Source organism: Hemicordylus capensis, chromosome 5, assembly GCF_027244095.1.
Source record: "Hemicordylus capensis ecotype Gifberg chromosome 5, rHemCap1.1.pri, whole genome shotgun sequence".
Classification (NCBI taxonomy): domain Eukaryota; kingdom Metazoa; phylum Chordata; class Lepidosauria; order Squamata; family Cordylidae; genus Hemicordylus; species Hemicordylus capensis.
Genome location: NC_069661.1, coordinates 217825084 through 217847244, shown reverse-complemented (window position 1 = coordinate 217847244; position 22161 = coordinate 217825084). Strand labels below are relative to the sequence as shown.

Below are 22161 nucleotides of genomic sequence, written 5' to 3'. Positions count from 1 at the left end.
TCGTGTTGGTTATGCTCTGGAGTTCATGTACAAGCCGAATTTCACCCGTATGATCACCACACGTCCCACGAAAGTCCTCAGAGACGAAGTCAACGCCCTTCTGCTCAAGGATACGATAGAGAAAATACCAACCACTGCAGCACTGGGGCTCTATTCCTGCCACTTTGCAATCCCAAAGCACGATGGAGTCCTTCGGCCCATCTTAGATCTGAGGGAGCTTGACAAATACGTTATGTACAAATGCTCTCAGTCCCAACCATTCTATCCCTGCTTGAGTGAAGGATGTAGCTGGACTTAAAAGGACGTATATTGCCACATCTCCACAAGGCCACAACATCAAAGATTCTTGGGTTTCAAAGTCGGCACACAAATGTATCAATTCAAAATGTATCCATTCAGCTTGGTGTCCGCCCCCAGAGTGTTCACAAAGTGCATGGCCCCAGGAGGAAGGTGTCCAGATATTTTCATTTCTCGATGATGGGCTCATAGCTGCAGACTCACCAAGGGACACAACAACAGCCATAGAAAGGAACATTGCGCTTTTGGAAACTATGGGACTGCAGATAAACTACAAAAAAATCCCAAATTGTCCCACGAGGCACATCCAGTTCATAGACCTCATCTCCAACACTTTGAATGGCCAGGTGTTTCTCCCAGAACTAATATGGGGAATAATTATATACTGCTTTTCAACAAAAGTTCCCAAAGTGGTTTACATAGATATAAATAAATAAAATGGCTCCCTGTCCCCAAAGGGCTCACAATCTAAAAAAGAAATATGATAGACATCAGCAACAGCCACTGGAAGGATGCTATACTGGGGATGGGTAGGGTCAGTTGCTCTTCCCCTGCTAAATGAAGAGAATCACCACATTAAAAGGTGCCTCTTTGCCAAGTTAGCAGGGGTTAGCATATTGTCCCAAGCCAGTAAAAATAGGGCTAGGCAGGTGCCCTTCACCCAAGTGGGAGAGTCATTGCTTCACACAGTCTCTATCTAGATGGATAGTCTCCACAACTGAGCTCTGCTATAAGTCAGCACATAAGCAGCTCCAACTGACCATCAAGGTACATTCTACCATGGCTTCTTCAGTTGCCTTCAACAGGGCAGTGCTGCTCAAAACCATCTGCCTAGTAGCAACTTGGTCATCACCACATTACTTTATCCAGCACTATGCCATTGATGCCTGGGACACACAGAGACATAGCATTTGGCAGAACTGTTATTCATTCCATTTTTGACTAGACCCACCTCCAAGTACGACAGCTTGCTATGCACCCAGAGGTGTAAAAGACAGAGACCACGTTGAAGGACAGGTTGCTTACCTGTAACTTTAGTTCTTCTAGTGGTTATTTGTCCTTTTACATGCCTTCTCATCTTCCCAAAGAAGTCTCCTGAAGGTGGAGAATGAGACTGAGGGGATAAAGGGAGGCGCAGCCACATATAGAGGTTTGGGGTGGAGTTCCAGCCAAATCAAAAGAAAAGAAGCTTGGAAGGTTCCTGACATGGTCTCCGCACATGCGTGAAGCCCATTGGTGTAAAAGGACAGATGATCACTAGAAGAACCAAAGTTACAGGTAAGCATAAGAACATAAGAACAGCCCTGCTGGATCAGGCCCAAGGCCCATCTAGTCCAGCATCCTGTTTCGCACAATGGCCCACCAGATGCCGCTGGAAGCCACAGGCAGGAGTTGAGGGCTTGCCCTCCCTGATTTCCTCCTGCAATTCCCAGTCACTGTCGGCATTTTGATCCGGATGGCAATAGCACATCCCCAGTAGCACGTTCCCTTTCCGGCCTTGTATGGTCACCCACAGGGTTTCTGTGGACTCCAGTCCACCTAGGTTTTCTAGCTTGTTAGATTCTATCCCTTCTTTAACATACAGTGCTACCCCTCCTCCAAGGCGCCCCTCCCTGTCCTTTCTATAGAGTTTATACCCAGGGATAACAATGTCCCACTGGTTCTCACTGTTCCACCATGTTTCTGTTATGCCCACTATATCTATTTCTGCGTTAGCAACCAAGCACTCCAGCTCACCCATCTTGGCTCGGAGGCTTCTGGCATTGGCATATAAGCACCTATATGCTGAATCTCTCCCCTGATGTATGCTATTCTTTTGACTCTTTGACCTGCTGGCACAGGCTCCCGTCTGCTCTTTATGCGGTTCTGCTCTGTCCCCTTCTGTTTTACCTGAATTCTTTGCAGCCTCACCCTTTAAAGGATGGCTTTTGCCAAACGGGATACTGCCCAGCTCCCATCGGCTGTTCCCCAGGTGTCATTTTAAAAGCTGCTCTGCAACCTTTTTTATTTTAAGCGCCAGCAGTCTGGTTCCATCTTGGTTCAAGTGCAGCCCGTCCCTTTTGTACAGGCTGTGCTTGCCCCAAAATGTGTCCCAGTGCCTAACAAATCTAAACCTCTCCTCCCGGCACCAACGTCTCATCCACGCATTGAGACTCCTCAGCTCTGCCTGTCGCACTGTACTTGCGCGTGGAACAGGTAGCATTTCTGAGAATGCTACCTTGGGGGTCCTGGACTTCAAAATGCTACCTATCAGCCTAAATTTGGCTTCCAGGATCTCCTGACTGCATTTCCCCACATCGTTGGTGCCGACGTGCACCATGACAGCTGTCTCCTCCCCAGCACTGCCTAGGAGCCTGTCTAGACGCTGCATGATGTCCGCAACCTTCGCACCAGGCAGGCAAGTCACTGTGCAGTCAACACATGGGTCACAAACCCATCTCTCTATCCCTCTAATGATCGAATCTCCCACTACAAGGAGGCCCCCACCCACCAGAGGAGTATCGCCTGTGCGCTCATAATCCACGGATATGGGCTCATCATCCACGGAAGGAGTCCCTTCTAAAGGAGCATTTCCCTCTTCCTCAGACCGATGTCCTCCTTGCCCAAGACCTTCATTCTCCCTGACAGCAGAGGAGCTACCAGCCCTGGAGTGGGATGCCTCTATCACACCCCTGAAGGTCTCGTCCACATGCCTCTCTGTCTCTCTGAGCTTCTCCAGATCCGCCACCTTGGTCTCAAGGGAATGGATTTGTTGCCTGAGAGCCAGAAGCTCCTTGCACCGAGCACACACCCATGACTTCTGCCCATGGGGCAAATAGTCATACATGTGGCACTCTGTGCAATACACTGGGAATTGCCCCTTCCCCTGCGGACCTTCTATCTTCATACTGTTTTTGTTGGCTGTTTACAGTATTTAGAGAGTTTATTGTCCGTTTATTAGATAGAAGGATAGGTCTCAGCTGTAATGGTCAGCTATTTAACTGTCCAAACAGCCTTTCCCAAGAATATGAGGGATACGAGGGAGGGATATGTACTTACGTTCTCTTCTCCACCAGGCTCCTTGTGATCCTTGTGATCGCAGGGGCTTGATCCAGGCTCCCCCGCACACTTCCCGCTAAACTCCTGCAAAACTCCTATGTCCTGTTTGCTATCCCTGTTCGCTATTCTCTGTTCCCAACCTGTTGTTACATTCAAGGAGACCAGTACACCCATTGATTTTTAATGAATTTTTAGAAGAAAATTAGATTTTTTTAAAAAATCATTAAAAATCAATGCGTGGACTGATCTCCATATTTCCACACATTTAACGCTACCATCATGTGCTACTCCCATATGGATTTTGAGAACTTTGTGTCTAGCCATTCTGGAGTTATAACATGAGATGAAAAAAATGGGAGCACAACTCTTTTTTATATGAAGGTTGATCAGTTTCCTCCAAATGAGGCTTGAACAATAGACAGAGCGGAAGATACAATTCCATAACCTTTTGTAACTTTCTGCCATGAAACAAAGCAATTATTTTAAACAGTTAAACAGTTTTAGAAACTTTTTTTTACAATTCATTAAAAATCAGCAAATGAACCAATATCCTTAAAAGTCCACACACTTAATGCTATCATAATGTGACAGCATTGAGTGTCTAATTTAATTTGACACCATGTGAAATTTCATAGCTTTCTGCCCAGCCAGTCAGAAGTTATTAATCTTTTTTACTTTCCCATTGATCCCTATCGGGAAATTATCTGATGGGACCCATGTTGAATTCTTGCACACAGGTCTTCAGAGTTTGTTACACTAGTTTTGCCCCTGAATGAGAAGTTCACATGTCTATGTCTAGTGTCCAGGTTGGAAGGTAGTAAATGTCATTCTGGCAATTCCAATGTGCATTCTGCTACATACACATATGCAGCAGAATAGTGGACTCTACACTTCAGGCTGCAGGTGGGATCCATTTTTGAATACTCCCACATTAAAAAAAACAAAGAAATCCTGCCTTTAAAAAAAGGAAGGAAGGAGTACTTCAAGGGGAATTATTCTAGCCAAACTCACTTCCTGCTCTTCTAGGGTTATTTTTTTTAACTTGCAGGAAGGATTAAAAAAACAAAACAAAACATAGAGGGGCATTTAAAAATGTATTTCCCCAGTTGAATTGTACAGTCTATTCTAGCTCCTCAGGATTCTACCATTCTACCAAGACTCTAGCACTCAGGAGAACTCTACCATGCTGAGGCTGGGGTTGAAAACCAAACCAGAGGAATGTTCTGGTTGCCCTATTCTTATGCCTCATTACTTAGTCCAACACAGGAGATAATAGTCTAATATTGATAAAGCCTTGGATATAAATAGACTCTGTGAACCCCTCTGAGCACAACCTGGGATGGGCCAGGGATTATCCACATCAAGAACTAACTTCTGTACTCGCTGACATCTCTATTCTTTTCCATTCTCTCCAAACAGGATCCATTAAGGGAATTCATTTCTCTGCAGCTTTTTCTCCCATGGTGCAGCAACAATTAGGCGACCTTCTGACAATGTTCTCCTCCTATCATTCAATTCAGAGCACAAAAGAGCAATTAAAGTATGACCCTTTGCTCTTTATATCCACATCCTCAATGCAGTAACCGCCTCCCCCTCCCTTTACAGAAGAGGGTGGGGGAGTGAGGCTTACTTTCAACTGTCTCTATTTAATTAAAATGGAGAGCTCAGGAAGGGAGGAAGAGCTGTAAAAACCCTGGAGGAAGTGAAAGGCTCCTAGGAGAACAATGAGGCAAAGACTATAGGCCTCCTACACAACCATCCATGAAGCACACCAACTCTCTGACCATGGCTATCCTGGTTCCGAGGTATGCCTGTCACAGGGTCTGAGGCTTGGTCTCTAAATACTGCGGACTGAGGTGGCAGGATGCTGAGATGGTGCAATCAATGGACTGCGCAACTTACATGCTGCAGGCGGGAGACCACATTTCTGAATAGTCCTCTACATTAAAGCCCCACCACCACCACCACCACCTCCAAAAGTAGAAAACCAACACAGAAAGCAAAGGGCTGGGCCTTGATTCCTTATATATTAAGTTTCTATTGGCAAGGAGATTTTTGTATGACGGAACATAGGAAGCTGCCATATACCCAGTCAGACCATTCGTCTCTCTAGCTCAGTATTGCCTTCACAGACTAGCATCAGCTTCTCCAAGGTTGCAGGCAGGAATCTCTCTCAGCCCTGTCTTGGAGATGAACATTCAGAGCCCTTTCTCACGATCCTTGAGAAAGGGCTTGAAGGGGCAGCGGAGGAAGCCTCAAAAAGCTTACCTCCCCCTCAGGTGACCCCCGCTGTTGGTCTGGGCGCAGAGATCATGCGCTCAGACATGTAACTGCCTGCTTGGGCAGCGCAGAGGGTCGTGGGCCGGCATGGCTCACCCCAGCCCCCGGAACTCCCATAACACCGGAAGTCCATGGTGTGTTATGGGGAATCCCCCAGTGCCAGCCGGGAGCCCTGTAGTCTCCCAGGCCCGGCTGCAAGCAGACGGGGCTGCAGACTATGAAAAAAAACAGAGCTAAGGGAGTGCTAGCTCCCTTAACCCCGTTGAAGAGGGTGGCTGTCTTGGCGGGTTTGCTGCCGAGGTGCTGCCGTGATCAGGTGCAATCCTGGCAGTTCTCAACGTGTGGGTAAGACCGGGCTTGGCTTCGTTAGCCTGTTTTTGCCTGCATGTGAGAACAGCCTCCCAGAGTGGTATCTTCCACCTGCAGCCTTCTACCACCTCATTCTGCTGCATGTCTAAATGGAGCCCTAGTGGCAGGGATGTGCACAAACCTGTTCGGAGGCCCTTTTACAGGCCTCCGAACAGGTTCGCACACTGGCCGGTTCGAACGTTAGGCGGGGGTGAGGGGTAGAACTTTAAGGGCGGGGGAGGAGCACTTAACCCTCTCCCTGCTTTTCCTCCGCCGGCGTTGGAGTTTTGTAAAATACATGTTTTTGTGTGAATGACTGTACAAGCTTTCACTTTTAAAGTGAATCTGCATACAAGTCCTTCAAATGAATGATATGCATAGGAAGTGTTATGTTGGGAACTAGACTACTAATAATCCCCCAGTTGCATCCCTGTTGGTTCTGCTGGACCTCTCAGCAGCCTTCGATCTCAGGTATAGGGATCAGGGGTAGTGGATTGGAGTGGTTCTGGTCCTTTCTTGGGGCGAAGTTCCAGAAGGTGGTGCTGGGGGACTTCTGCTTGCCCTCTGGCCTATGGGGTCCTGCAAGCTTCCATATTGTCCCCCATGCTATTTAACATCTACATGAAACTGCTGGGAGAGGTCATCAGGAGGTTCGGGTTGAGGTGTCATCAATGTGCAGATGACACTCAACTCTACCTTTGCCTGACATCAGATCCCAGAGAAGCAGTGGATATCCTGAACTGGGGGCTAGAGGCGGTGATGGGCTGGATGTGGGCTATCAAACTGAGGTTGAATCCAGAAAAGACTGAGGTGCTGTTGGTCAGCAGGAAAGCCAATTGGGATAGGGTGATTCAACCAGCTCTGGATGGGATTGTACTCCCCTTGAAAGAGCAAGTGTGCAGCTTGGGGGTGTTGCTGGACCCGGCTCTGCTTTTGGATGTGCAGGTGGAGAAGGTGGCCATGGGTGCCTTTGCACAGCTTTGGCTAGGGCACTAGCTGCGGTCCTTTTTGAGAAGGCAGATCTGGCGACAGTTACCCATGCCTTAGTCATGCTGAGGCTGGATTACTGCAATGCATTCTACGTGGGGCTGCCTTTGAAGGATATTTGGAAACTTCAGTTGGTGCCGAATGCAGCTGCCACGGTTCTCTCCGGAACTGCTTGCTCAGAGCATATTACACTTATTCTGAATGAGCTGCACTGGTTGCCAATGTGTTTCTGGATCCAATTCAAGGTGCTGGTTTTTACCTTTAAAGCCCTTAACAGCTTGGGCCCTGGATACCTGAAGGACCACCTGCTTCCAAGGGTTTTTGCCCACTCAACAAGATCATTTGGGGGGGGGGGGCTTTCTTCCGTGTGTCCATGTTGAAAGAGGCTAGATTCTTATGCACCCGGGACAGGGCCTTTTTTGTTGTTGCCCCCAGATTCTGGAATGCTCTCCCAGTAAGCGTTCGCTCTGTGACTGCTGTGGCTGCTTTTAAAGGACAACTAAATACTTATTTATTTACTCAGGCTTTTATCTCCCAGAGGCTCCATGTTTCTCAGCTTTCTTGCATTTGTTTCTTTTTAACTGTTGTTGGTGTGTTATGGTTTTAATGTTTAATTGATTTTAAGGTTTTATATGTAACTTCTATGGAATTTAATTGTATTTTAACTTTTATAAACCACCTTGAGATGCATTATGAAAGGCAATATAAAAATTGAACAATAAATAAAATAAATAAAATTAGTGTACTACTGTACATGCATTGAATATAATGTGTAAATAACTGTACATGTCTGTAGATGCATACTTGTACATAGATTGTATGTACATTGAACATAACGTGTGAATAGGGCTAGAATAGGTAGGCAATATTCTTCGTAAATGCTTGTTAAGAAGTAAATTTGCTCTTGCCTTTCAGTATTCCAGCCAATGAATGCAAAGGCTTTGAGATGACTAGGACTAGGGAGATCCGAGTTCAAATCCCCATTCAGCCATAAAACTAACTGGGTGACTCTGGGCCAGTTACTTCTCTCTCAGCCTAACCTACTTCACAGGGTTGTTGTGAAAGAGAATCTCAAGTATGTAGTACACCGCTCTGGGCTCCTTGGAGGAAGAGCGGGATATAAATGTAACAACAACAACTGACACTTTAAAAAATCAGATTAATTTTTTATTAATAATCAATTAAATTAAATTATTATAAACATATATGTCTTCCTGCATTCCCCTTGGTGTTTCTCCATCCATCGAACCCTCAGATGTACTCTTTGGAAGTATTTTAGGTCCCCCTCACCTAAAAACTGTCTATTATTTATTTATTTATTATTATTAATTCGATTTCTATACCGCCCTTCCAAAAATGGCTCAGGGCAGTTTACACAGAGAAATAACAAATAAATAAGATGGATACCTGTCTCCATAGGGTTCACAATCTAAAAAGAAACATGATACACACACCAGCAACAGTCACTGGAGGTACTGTGCTGGAGTTGGGTAGGGCCAGTTACTCTCCCCTTGCTAAATAAAGAGAATCACCATGTTAAAAGGTGCCTCTTAGCCAAGTTAGCAGGGTTATAATCCTGCTTCGCACTTTCCCCATTTGAAACTCTGTGAAGCTCTATTCACACATCATGCACACTCTTACAATAAGTGTGGAGTGTATACAGGTACAGTTTTGTACACAGCCACAGTTATTAATATGCTATGTTGATCACAGGTACAGGACACTTCCTGTTTGTACCATGCATTTGAGGGGCCTGTACTCAGATTCACTTTTAAAGTGAACTCAGGTACAGTCATTCACACAAAAACATGTACAGTGTAAAGACACTCATACAACATAATATCTGGATAGGGCTAGAGAAGGAAGAAAAACCTTATACTGCAAAAAATGAGGTTGCCTATTTTAATTCATCTCCTTCTACGACAGGAGAGGATTTGAGATGTTCTCATTATGAAGTTCAATACGGTGATTACGTGGCAGCCATCTTGAATATGGAGTTGGAGAAAACTTGGTTTCTGGGCACTTTCTTATGAGACTAGCTAGCTTCCCCTATAGTTTGGCAGATGGTTTGAAACTATACTGAGGTGTGTGTGTGTGTGTGTGTGTGTGTGTGTGTGTGTGTGTGTGTGCGTGCACACAGACACACACACGCACCCACAGTTTCCTTCTTAGCAAGGGTAGAAAAGTTGCCTCCTTCCTACGCACGACCAAGTGGGTGTGGGGCCACCAAGGGAAATCTGTGATGGGTAGAGCAATGCCTCTGAACAACTGAGCACTGTCCCCAAGCACTGCACACCCGAGCCTCCTGAACAAAAGGCTCACACACAAGGGACCTGACTGTGAAGCTTCATCTGCTTTCATCAGTGACCCCGGGGCAGCCAGGTCACAAGGTCATCCCACTTAAACTCCAAATTTTCATCCAGAAATAGAGTCGGGAAGTGGGAAGGGGTAGGCTAGTGCAGGGGTCTCTACTTCTTGAGGGGAACCTTTGACTAAATCACTTCATTCGTTTTTCGTCAGACACATTTTCCCCCCTTTAATAAAAAGAGGGTGTCATTGTGAATTACAACTGCTCTTAACAAGCATCTTTTACATTCTGAAAGTGGAAATGTGATGCATTGAGGGGATAGGCTAGACCCATGAGTAATGAGAGCAAGCACTGGCCTTGCTTCTCACCCGTCAGCTTTGCCAGTCCACAAATCTTGTCAGGGGGTGCTTTGACCCACAGCACCCCGACAAGTCCCTCAGGGTCTTGTCAATCCTCACTCGCAGTTTGTTCTTCTGTCTCTGCTTTGTCCTGCCGTTGCCCGTCAGTGCTGATATGTATCAGATCAGATACTTGACAAGTATGTTCCACATTGAATCAGTGGCTTGAATAAAAGAGTGAACTGCACACATCTCAAATTATCCATAAAAAAGGAAGCACTGTAACAGTTCTAGAGGATAGAATTGAAAATTCATTCCATGTTAATGAAAAAATTAAAAATGATCTCAAATTGAAAAGCTGGGTCATCAATACCAACAAGATGAGATCCAACAAGGACAAACAACATATAGGAAAGATAAACAAATGCGCAACTATATTTATTTATTTATTTTATTTACTTTATCAAATTTGTACACCGCCCCAAACTTTCATCTCTGGGTGGTTAACAATAGCATAAAACCAGTTAAAAACATATACAAAAACATATACAATTTAAAAATGTTAAATTGTTAAAAAATTAACAATTTATATGTGGGATAACCATCAAGGATGGAGCGCTTCTAATGATATTTATTTATTTATTTATTTATTTGAAACATTTAATATACCGCCCACTCCAAAGACTCTGGGTGGTGTACAAAAACTTACAGAGCAAGACAGCATTAAAATTACATTCTAAATTAAAAACTAAAGTAACTAACAAAAAGAAAAAAACCAAATAGGTAAACTACAGGGTACAAGCCTGGCGAAAAAGAAAAGTCTTCAATAGAGATTTAAAAATCAATAAGGAAGGAGCTAAATGAATCTGAAGGGGAAGGGAGTTCCAGAGAAGTGGGGCAGCAACTGAAAAGGCCCTTTCACGGGTCCTAGTACCCTGAACCTCTCGCAAATCAGGGACCGACAAAAGGGCCATTTGAGAAGATCTGACCGGCGGGATGTAACTGGATAGGAGAGGCAGGTCTGAAGGTAGACAGGCGCCAAACCCTGCAAGGCTTTGAAGGTCAAAACCAGGACCTTAAATTGAACTCGGTACAGTTCATATAGCAATTGTAGTGGCTAAGAAACTGAATCTGGGTCAACAATAGTATAACTCATACAATATATTGTGCGAGTGTACAGACGTCTGTACATTTGTGAATGTTTTTGTGTGAAAGATGGTATCTGAGTTCATACGAAAAGTGAACTTAGATACAGGCCCCCCCAATCCATGGTACAAAGATAGGAAGTGCACTGATGTACCTGCCTTCCACATAAAGTGTGAATACACCCCTTTTCACACATTAGCCATGTTCTTACGATCAATAAAGTTAGTCCGAGGAGCAGCCAGCTACAATTCAGAGCCATGCACACTCTCGAAAGCCACCATGTATGGTGGTGGAAATCCTGGTCGGAGAACTGTGAAGTGATCGTGTGTGAGGAGCAATCATAGTTGGTCGTTGTGCCAAGCCACTGTATTTCAGATCTGAGATGGCTAATGTTGGCGTGGCACCCAAGTATGAAAGCACCTCAGAAATCCTCTGGCTGGGATTTCTGCTGCCATTCACACACAATGTTTACAGGAGCGCAAACAGCTCTGGCCGTTTTCTTACCATCACAAGTTAGCCCAAGGAGTGGTCAGCTAAGATACAGGCACCACGTGTCCTCCCAAAAAGTGATGGTGTGCAATCTTCCTGGTCGGAAGACCGGGAAGTGATAGTCTGTGAGGCGCGATTGAAGCTGGATGTCACGCTGAGGCACCGTACATCAGATCTAAGATTGCTGATGCTGGCTCAGCATGGTGCTCCACTACAATCACATCTGGCAAGATCATCACTTCCCAGGCCGCCAGCCAGGATTTCCCCCTCGCACATCATCACTTTTCAGGAGCACACACGGCTCTGCATCTTAGCTGGTCACTCTTTGGACTAACTTTACTGATTGTAAGAATTATGATTCAACACTTGTACAACAAGCACACAGTGAAGCTCTTCTCACAATCAGTGAGAAGAGCTTCTGGCCGGTCTGCAGGGCGAGCGGGCTTAGCCTGCTCTCCCTGCAGACCATCTTGCCTGCAGCCCTGGGTGGCCAGATTGGCTGCTCACACGACTCCCAGCTCTGTCACGGAGCTGGTGGGGGCTGTTGGGATCAGGGCCCCGCCGCCCCTGGAAGTTCCACGATGCCCTGCACAAGCGCAGGGGGCATTCTGGAGAGACCCCCGAGGCTGGGAGGCTGGCTGCAGCCTCCCGGTCATGGGGTCTACTCATGTGTCGCCATGTGCTGTGGTGGCATACAAGCAAAAAATAAATAAATGAGGTTAACGGAGCACTCGCTCCGTCAGCCTCACTTAAGGGGAGGGGGAATTAGGCGGGCTAGCCGCTTTGGAACCACTGGCCTTGCCTGTGAGCCCGGTGCTTCCCATGATCAGAAAAAAGTGGGCTAGGCCCTTAGCCCACTTTCTACTGATTGTGGGAATAGCTTCAGTGTGCACAAGTTATTCACACATTATGTTGAACACAGGTACAGTAGTATCTTTCCTATCAGTACCATGCATTTGAGGGACCTGAAGTCCAGGTTTCCTGTTAAAATGAACACAGGTACAGTCATTTGCACAAACACATGTACACTTGTGCAACATAATGTCTTAATAGGGCTGAACTGTACCCATGTACAGATCTGTCCCAGTGCACACTGTGCACTCATTGTACAAATGTTGACCATATACTATGTGAATAGTGCTAGTGTTGACCTGTGGATATTGTATGAAGTTGCATCAACAGTGGTGTCCCTTCCAAGACCCAGTTCTCTTAGGCATGGCAGGGCCTTGTTCGGAATATTTTGTTCACTCCTCTGAAGACCATTGTTTCAGAGGCGTAACTATAATAGGGCAAGGGGAGACAGTTGTCTGGGGGCCCACTGTCTTGCCCCCCCCGAGGCAAGTCACATGACTGACTCCACCAGCTGTGCACCCGCCCGGGCTTCCTTCAGTTGTATTCATCCTCCAAAACTGATAAAAGTGTTAAGACCTGGAACTACCAGAACAGCATGTCTTTCTCTAGTACCATTAAATGACTTGAATCGTCCACAATTTCTTTACTTCATGAACTGGCCTTCAGTGAGTGGGGGGCCCATTTTAAAATCTTGTCTCTGGGCCCACTCCAACCTTGCTACGCCCCTGCATTGTTTAAGAAGGAAGTTTACTGAGGATACACAGCAGATGTTTCTGCCATGTGAACTGTGATACTTTCCGTAAAGGATAAAGGGGAGAAGCATGCCAGTAAATACAAAGTGGACACCAGACATCAGGTTGCTGCATCAACCAGATGTGATATCTCTTGTGCCTTCCCTTCACTTGTCTCCAGACATGAGTAGCTCAAATTGCAAAGGGGGAGCGGAGGCTCAGAAAATAGAAAGCTTCATTTAGAAAGCTGAACATGTAGGAATGAATGTGGGTGGTGAAGTGCATTGGTTATTATAGCTGAAGATTGTACTGGGTGGAAATGGAACATTTCCCAGCGTCACCATGTCATGTTGCAAAAAGGTGTGTGGGAGTGATTTAGTTCATTTAATATAAAGGCTATTCTGGAACAGAGAACCAAGGAGAAAGATGGAAATAAAAGCACACCTATGCATCCCTACATATAGCATAGGAGATGGGGCCATCTGCTTTGCATGCAGAAGGTCCTAGGTTCAGTTCCTGGCATCTCCAGGTAGGGCTGGGAAAGACTCCTACCTGAAACCTTGAAGAGCCATTGACAGTCAGTGTAGACAATACTCAGCCAGATGGGTTCATAGGCTGACTTGGTATAAGGCAGCTTCCTATGTTCCTATAGCATAGGTAACCTGGAATAACCTTTGTGTGGACAGAAGATATGGGTAGCAATTGGACTAGCATCAGAAAGAAGTGGAAACAAGCTAACCAAGTCTTGTACGCAATTGGAAACACATCAGTTAAGTGAGACAGAGCCTGAACTTCATGTGTGAAGTTCAGGCTCTTCTGAACTAACTTGACAAAGAGGCACCTTTTAAATGTGGTGATTCTCTTTATTTAGCAGGGGGAGAGTAACTGGCCCAATCCACCCCCAGCACAGTACCTCCAGTGGCTGTTGCTGGGGTCTCTCTTATATTTCTTTTAGATTGTGAGCCCCTTGGGGACAGGGATCCATCTTATTTGTTTATTATTTATCTATGTAAACTGCCCTGAGCCATTTTTGGAAGGGCGGTATAGAAATAGAATAAATAAATAAATAAATAAATAAATAAATAAATAATAAAATGTGTGACCTATTAACAGAGAGTAAGACTCAATTCCTAATGAGGTCTGTATTTTGGTGTAGAGTTATGCCGAAGTATCTGCAGACTACTATTGTACAAAAGAACAGTTTTATACTAGCCTTGATAGCAGGACTAGATAAGGAAATAATTAATCTATACATCCTTCTACCCTTGTCTTCAGCACCAAAACCTGTGTGTAGGTGAGCCAGATTCCTGACATTTTCTTCACTATTACACTGGGCAAGTTCCAGACTAAGTTAGTCATAACTAAGCATCAATGAGACAAGTTAGTAATGACTAACTTGAAGTATATATTTCAATGGGACTTAATCATGATTAACTTAGTCAGGATCTTGCCCACTGAGACCCCCAAATCATCATAAATTCTGTTATTTTATACATAACAGAATGAATCACAACGTGATGCTGTATCAGTGTGGTTTACAAGGTGCATTTTTATTGTAATAAAATATGTATACCAAAATGAAGTATTTGATGTGAACTAGTGACTTCAGATGGATACACCAGGTGGCGCTATTATGCTAGAAATGAAATTCAAAAGCACCAACTGGAATTAAACTAGGGATGACTGTCACATTTTCTCAATAAATGGGTACGGCTTTATGGAAGAGGGCCGGGGCCCTGAGGGCAATAGTGAAGAGATAACGTGTATGCACAGCATGTGCTAAATCTGAAACAATATTCTCTCCAAATCAAAATGCACAGGCCAAGTTTGTACATAAGAATAGCCCTGATGGATCAGGCCCAAGGCCCATCTAGTCCATCATCCTGTTTAACACAGTGGCCTACCAGATGCCGCTGGGAAGCCCACAGGCAGGAGCTGAGGGCATGCTCTCTCTCCTGCTGTTACTCCCCTGCAACTGGTATTCAGAGGCATGCTGCCTCTGAGGCTGGAGATGCAGATTAGCAGCTGTTGATAGACCTCTCCTCCATGAGGTTATCCAAAACCCTCTTAAAACCATCCAGGTTGTTGGCTGTCATCACATCTCATGGCAAAGAATTCCACAAGTTGATTATGCATTGTGTGAAAAAGTACTTCTGCTTGTTGGTCCTAAATTTCCTGGCACTCAATCTCATGGGATGACCCCTGGTTCTAGTGTTATGGGAGAGGGAGAAGAATTTCTCTCTATTCACTTTCTCCACACAGTGGAGAAGAAGCACAGAAGTTCCCAACCTTGAGTCCCCAGATGAGGCCATTGTGGCTGTTGGGTTGATGGAAGTTGTAGTCAACAGCATCTGAGGCCCCAAGGCTGAGAACCCCTGATTTAAAGCATTTGTATCCCTAAGGAATGCCTGATAATACTGTGAAACATTTTTTAGAATTTTGAAATGTCTTTGTCAGGATGCCAAGTTACATGTTCACTTGGGTGGCCCTGTGGAGTCTGGAGAAGGGTGTGGCATCCCTCCTGTGGGGCTTTCGTTCCCTTCAGGGGGCAGTGGGGATGAGAAGGGCCCAGGCTGGCTGGATCCCAGTGGGGCTGAGAGGGCAAGGCAGAGAGAGCAGCAGGAAACAGCTCCAGGGAGACAGCTAGGTTGGGTGTGGCAGGAAACAGGAAGCCAGGTCAGGAAGGGGGCGGGGCTGGAAGTCGGCTTTAAGCCCTGTCAGCTCTGCACTGGGGTATTCAAAGACAAGGCAGCAGATGATGAGGGGCTGCTTCTGAGTATGGGAGCCAGGAGTTCTCCAGGGGAGGGAACTGGCTGGATGTAGCAAGCCAGGAGGACGACTCAGGTGACAAGCTAACCTCGTCCCCTGGCTGTTCCTGAGGCCGACCTTTTTGGGGGTTGCTCCAGTCATTCTGGAGTTTAAAAAGGTATAGGAACCCACATTGTCCCCTAGGAGTCTGACAGTCTTTTAATCTCTTCTTTATTTACAATGTAAGCTCTTTGGATCGACAGACAGCCCTTTTTAGATGGTCCTTAGACTGCAGTTTTCTGACTATGTTCTGGGGAGTCCTGAGCTTCTATAGAAGCTTATCAGAGTTTCCTCAGTGGGAAGATGAGTAATGGCGGACAGGTTTCTCTGAAAAGCAGCCTGTCCAACACTACCAATCTTCCTCTCTAACATGCAGCCACAGGGGCTCCCAACCTGTGGTGCTCCAGATGTTGCTGAACAATAAATTGTACAATTTGTACAATAAATTGTCGCTGAGGATGATGGAAGTTGTAGTTCAGCAACATCTGGAACAATGTTCCCTCTAACAGGGATTCCCAGGTGTTGTTGATTACAACTGCCATATGTATAGGTATACCTCAGCAGACAAGTCAATGTGGAAAGTGTCCTCTGAAGAAAGAAAACTTGAATACTACTGCTTTAGCCTTTAACAGACTCTTTGCCATAACCCTATTAAGTTAAAGGTAAAGTGTGCCTTCAAGTCGATTTCGACTCCTGGTGATCACAGAGCCCTGTGGTTTTCTTTGGTAGACTACAGGAGGGGTTTACCATTGCCTCCTCCCACGCAGTCTGAGATGATGCCTTTCAGCATCTTCCTCTATTGCTGCTGGTATAGTGCCAGTGGGGATTTGAACTGGCAACCTTCACATCAATCCTTTTTAATATTTTTTCAAGAGTACCTATGGGGGCCCTAGATCAGAATTATGGAGCAGGGAAGGGGGCTTGATCCTTTCCTCCCATCCCATGCTGCAATTCCAGTCAAAATTACCCTCTGAAGATGCTAGTTGCCCTGGGAAGGAAAGAAGGAAATCCATCTTATTTGTTTGTTATTTCTCTATGTAAACTGCCCTGAGCCATTTTTGGAAGGGTGGTATAGAAATCGAATAAATAAATAAATAAATAAATAAATAAATAATAAAGGAAGGAGCTATGCGCGCAAATAATAGCTTCCCTGTTGGGATACGGCATGAAGGGAAGAATGTCCTCCCCTGCACTACAGCCCTGAGTTGGATCAAGGTCCTCTCATGGCTGCTTTAAAAAAAAAAAAGACGCATCTAGTTTGACCCTTTGAAGAATAAACTACTTGTCTTACATACAAAATATGTGGATCTCTTTCCTCTGTACGTCATGCCGGACACTCAGTATGGGTGGCTTCACCTTCAAATGCTTTGATCAACATGGCCATTTGTGACAGATAGTTCTGCACACAAAATGTTATGCCTTAAGGGAAAGAGAAGCAATTGTTAACAAGCCATGTTCCACACAGACAAACTTCCAGATAAAAGAGTGGCTCTTTTCTCTGTGTCAAGAAGTCAGGTCAGAAGACTCTTGGTCGTTCAGACATTCAACAGTGGCTGGAAAAACCGACACATAATGCAACAGGCTTCTTTCTGGATTTGCAAAATCAAAGCCCTCTTTCAGTTCTTGAACCCTTCTGCAGAGGTACAAATACTTTAAAACATTTGGCTGTCAAACTTTTCCTCATCCTGGATAAGGACATGGTATAAGTGCTGCATTATATTGCCCAGTAAATTAAAACTCCAGTGGTTCTGCATACATTTGAACTGAAGTTCAAAATATTATGCTGCTTTCTATTTTTCATGGGCAGAATCAGCAAGTTTCACAGACTGAGAGTAATTGCATCTGCATTATCAGAAGAATCCACAATGCATTCTGCATTCACCACCACCCTCTTTGGAAAAGCACTCTCTTATTAAAGGTAGTACATTTAACAATATAAATCATTTGTTAAAGTGGCATTGAAATGTAATTTTAAAGACTCCATCTACCCCATGGAAAAGATATGTTCTACATTACTCCCAAATTGCTATGTGGCTTCAGTGAATTATGCACCTAGTTTCCTAGAAAGGGTTGGGCACATTCTTTGGAAAGAACTGTGCTGACAGAAAGGAAGAGATGCACAACCTCAGTCATTATTTTATTGATTTATTTATGACATTTATATTCCATGTTCCTTTTGTGGTCAAACTCAAGGCGTATACAGTATATATTTGCCCACAGAGGAAAACACTTCCTGCATCAGATGAGGAAGTCTTGGTCCAACAAAAGCTCAGGCCACACAATAAAAGTGTTAGTCTTTAGCCCCAAGGCTCTTTTTGGTATTTTCAGGGCTGTGATTTTTATGATATGAATGGTCCTTTCCTGCTGTTTTTACAGAGTTTTGTTGTAAACGTTGGATTGTTTGCATAGGCGGCACAGTAGTGCCAGAATAGCTCACTCCTTCACCTACCCTGCTATCCCCATTGTTGGACCCCTGTGGTTACCTGAAGGAAAGGCACTTTCCACCTACTTAGAATACTTTTCTTTATTTTTATCAGTCAATATATACAAACAGCTGTTCCCGATGGGCTCACTTCCATCTGTCATAGGGTTGCCAATACTGACTGAATAAACGATTTGTGGAGTCCCCCCCACCCCGACACACACACATTTTTCACAATATCATGCCCTTAGATCTCCAGGATCACTTTCAATAGCCACCACACCTGGAGAGTTGAAGGGAACTATCAACTCCATCAAAATGAAAGGATGATGGTGTTAAAACAATGCAGGGGATTTAAGACTTGTTTGAAATAAAATATGCTAAGGATGAGCGCGTTATTGTGAATAATACCCTTATTCCGCTTTCAGAAATCTAATCTGTGGGGCAAAACTGCGCTCTGCACTGGAGAGAGAAGCTTTGCCCCACATGTCTCCACCACAAAAGGTTTGCTGTTGCTCCTTCTTCTGGTGGCGCGGGGCCACAAACGGTTGACCACGTGACACCCCGCCACTCCTCCCTCTCTCTGCATCTCCCCACCTATCTACCGGGAACAAGCTATAGGACCCACCTACTCCCCACGCCCCCCCCCCGGTCGTTGTGACGCAAACCGGTTCGATCTCGGTTACCCTGGAAACTTGCAGCGTTCCCTCTTTCCCTTATCTCACCTGTTTCTCCGCGCACACGCTGGTTCACGCCGTCCGGCTGTAGTATCGCGAGACGTGAGACCGGCTGGTGTGTCCCCATCTCCCTAACCTCCCTGGTTGGGAGGCCGGCAAGAACCTCGAAAGAGGCGGGGCTATGCAGAAATGGTTGGGCGGTGACTTCCGGCCAGGTTTGGCACTGACGTGGAGAAGGAGAACCAAGTGGGGGGTGTCTTGACTTGACAGGGCGAGAAGAGGCGAAAACGGGCAGGTGGAGACGGATGCTGAGCTCGAGTCAGACGCTTCCGGTGAGGGAAAGGGCAGACACCCCTCACTCTCCTGCAGGGGGAGGTAGAGAGGAGAGAGCTGCTCTCTCTCCTCTGGGGGCAGAAGGAGGAAGGGAAAAAGAGGAGTTTTCAGGGCAAACTTGGAGGGAGGGAGGCCTCGTTATTTATCCCCCACCCCGGTATGAATCTCTCCACGTCTTGCTGCTTACAGAAAGAGGGGCCTGGGGACCGACACCTTGGCCACACAGAGACCCTGCTGCTGCTAGTGATTTAGCCCCAAATTCAGACCTCCCTGAGAGGTGGCCCCTGGGCATTCCTTGCTTAAGGTTGCCAACTGCCAGAGAACAAGCCAGCCTGGCCTGCTCAACAGCAACAAATAAAAGTAATTTTAAAATCAGCAATTTTAAAAAGAGGAAAGTGTCTTGTGGCACCTTAATAAACTCAATAGACTTATTCTGGCATAAACTTTAATAGACTAGATTACCCGATGTTGCCAATCTCGTGGACTCTAGTACACAAAAGCTTATGCTACAATGAAGCTAATCACCTATAATGTGCCACAAGACTTTGGGTTTTGTTGTTGTTTTCTTGTGGTAATTTGCTACTTCCTTTGGAATTAGAAATCAGCAGGTGAAGCTTTTCACAGCAAGACATAAAATTATCACCTGCCGAGATCTGTAGACAAAGCTGGTGTGAAAGGAGAAGAGGCTGGTAAAAATAAAGTTGGCAGCTTTATCCTTACCGGGCCACCCTCTTCTCTCTCCCCCTCTGTTGGTGTATTTGAATGAATGCAGCACTCTCAGCATGCAAGCCATTCATGGCACAAACCCATGAGACAGTTCTCTGCTATAGATGGGGAACTTGAGCCAGACAGCGTGTTGTGCATGGCAAATGGCAGAAATAAAACTTGAACCAATGTGGCATTTTCCCATATTACATTTTTGCATGTACAGATTTGTATTCAGATTTGAAGATATGCATATTTAGCAACATGGGAACAGCAGCAACAACATGTATAATGTGTCTGTGTTTAGGGTAGATCTGATCTCTCTATATATGTGTCAGGATATTTCACAAATGATACTAGGAGGGGTGGCCATAGTGGTAGAGAGCACATTGCATGTTGAAGGTCCAGATTTGATCTATGGAATATTCAGTTAATAGATCTCAGGTATCAGGTCTGGAAAACCCTCTGCTTGAAACCCAGGGCACTTTTATTCATCAGCGTTGCTGGTACTCAGCCAGATGGATTAGTGACCTGATTTAGGATGAAGCCACCTAACGGCACAGCGGGGAAATGACTTGATTAGCAAGCCAGAGGTTGCCAGCTCAAATCCCCGCGGGTATGCTACACCTATATCGGGGCAGCGGCAAAATAGGAAGATGCTGAAAGACATCATCTCATACTGCATAGGAGATGGCAATGGTAAATCCCTCCTGTATTCTACCAAAGACAACCACAGGGATCTGTGGTCGCCAGGAGTTGACACCAACTCAACGGCACACTTTACCTTTACCTTAGCTCCCTTGAGCCTCTGATGTGTTCTTAAGAATGTTGTTTGGTTAACTTCATATAAAAATGGAAGCAAATAATTTAAAAATCAAATATGCATTCTAGGCTTTTTATTTGAACACGTGAGCAATGCAAATAAAAATGTATGATCATGAAAGTGGCTTTGACTGTTCTTTGCAGATGTGTATAAAGGAAAGCTTGTGCTGTCAAGTCAGTGTTGACTCCTGGCAACCACAGAGTCATGTGGTTTTCGTGGTAGAATACAGGAGGGGTTTACCATTGCCTTCCCCATGCAGTATGAGATGATGCCTTTCAGCACCTTCCTCTTATTGCTGCTGCCCGATATAGTATGTTTCCCAAACTTTGGGAAACATACCAGTGGGGATTCGAACTAACAACTTCTTGCTTCCTAGGCAAGTCACTTCCCTGCTGCGCCATTAGGTGGCTTTGCAGATGCGTGTACAGGCCAGAAAAAAAACCACTGACTTGAGCATGGTATAAAAATGCATGTAGGTTGATATGTGAAAGTGGGTCTCTGTGTCTAAAAATATAATGCAGGAGCTTGAATTCAAATCCCTGTTTCTACTTACAAGAGCACACTGGCCATAACCATGTTGCATCCATGCATGATGTGGGACTGTAAGTCAATCAGAGCTGGTTCAGATGTTACATTGAATGCTGGAATTGAGAAGCACAGATTCTGTTGTAGTGTGGCACAGTATTTACTTATAGGGAGATTTGTTTGCTCTGGAGCATTTATCATGCTCAGAGGTAGAAACACTGACTTGTCAAGTGTTTAATATTGTATTCCAAGCTTCAATAAATAGTTTAAAAATGGAAAGGTTTAATGTGTTGGAGAAGGAAGAAATATCTTTCTCTTCCGCTGTTACCTTGTGCAGAGAATGGAGAAGAGTTGAAGCAGCTTCCTTTATGAAAGCTAGAGCTTAGGATTCTAGTGTGCAGAAGTAAAGAGGATGGTGCTCATGTAGAAATGCACTTACCAGTTGTGATGATGGGCTTTTCTTCTTTCTAGGCAGTTTGGGACAATCAGAATCTCCCACAAGAAACCATCAGTCATTTGGAGCAATGTTTGCAGATTTGGACTATGACATTGAGGAGGACAAGCTGTAAGTGCTTCACTTCTCTCTCCCACTTTTTTTTCCTGCTAATAGTTTAAAGGGGGTGGGTGGGCTGTACAGATCCCTTAACTGAGCTGCCAGCTTTTCAGACACCACAGCAACTGTCCCTGGAGCGGGGGTAGAAAGAGGACACTAAAAAAAATTTTTTTTAAGGGACAACTAATTATCTGGGGCAGTTTTTATATATGTCTGTGTTCCTCTCTTTTGTTGTAGGGGGATTCCCACCGTGCCTGGGACGGTGACTTTGAAGAAGGACTCTCAGAATCTGATTGGGATCAGCATAGGTGGAGGAGCTCAGTACTGTCCCTGCCTCTACATTGTTCAGGTTGGTGGTTGTGAGAGAAGAACATTTTATCCTTGGGAAGCAAAGGGCAGTAACAATCACATGTAGGGTTCTGCTTCTACAAATCTTTATATACCACTTTTCATCAAAGTTCTCCAAGCTGTTTACAAAGAAGAAGAAATAATAAATAGGG

General features: G+C 45.1%; 1 protein-coding gene and 1 long non-coding RNA gene across 8 annotated transcripts in view; one reads left to right on the top strand and one right to left on the bottom strand.

Annotated features, from left to right (window-relative positions):
* PICK1 (protein interacting with PRKCA 1) overlaps positions 1-22161 on the top strand; it is a 67665-nt gene that overhangs the window by 24376 nt on the left and 21128 nt on the right. The window contains exons 1-4 of one of the 7 annotated variants that reach the window (XM_053255931.1): positions 15583-15741; positions 17431-17541; positions 21580-21673; positions 21899-22010. In XM_053255931.1, the coding sequence (XP_053111906.1) occupies positions 21633-21673; positions 21899-22010 (153 nt within the window). In that variant the 5' untranslated portion in view covers positions 15583-15741; positions 17431-17541; positions 21580-21632. The other 6 variants (XM_053255932.1, XM_053255929.1, XM_053255928.1 and 3 more) reach the window with 6 other exon arrangements.
* Positions 3701-18869, bottom strand: LOC128327293 (uncharacterized). Its single transcript, XR_008308570.1, has 3 exons — positions 18771-18869; positions 16919-17042; positions 3701-4840 (listed from the first exon to the last, which is right to left on the bottom strand). It is a non-coding gene; the product is annotated as an uncharacterized LOC128327293 (long non-coding RNA).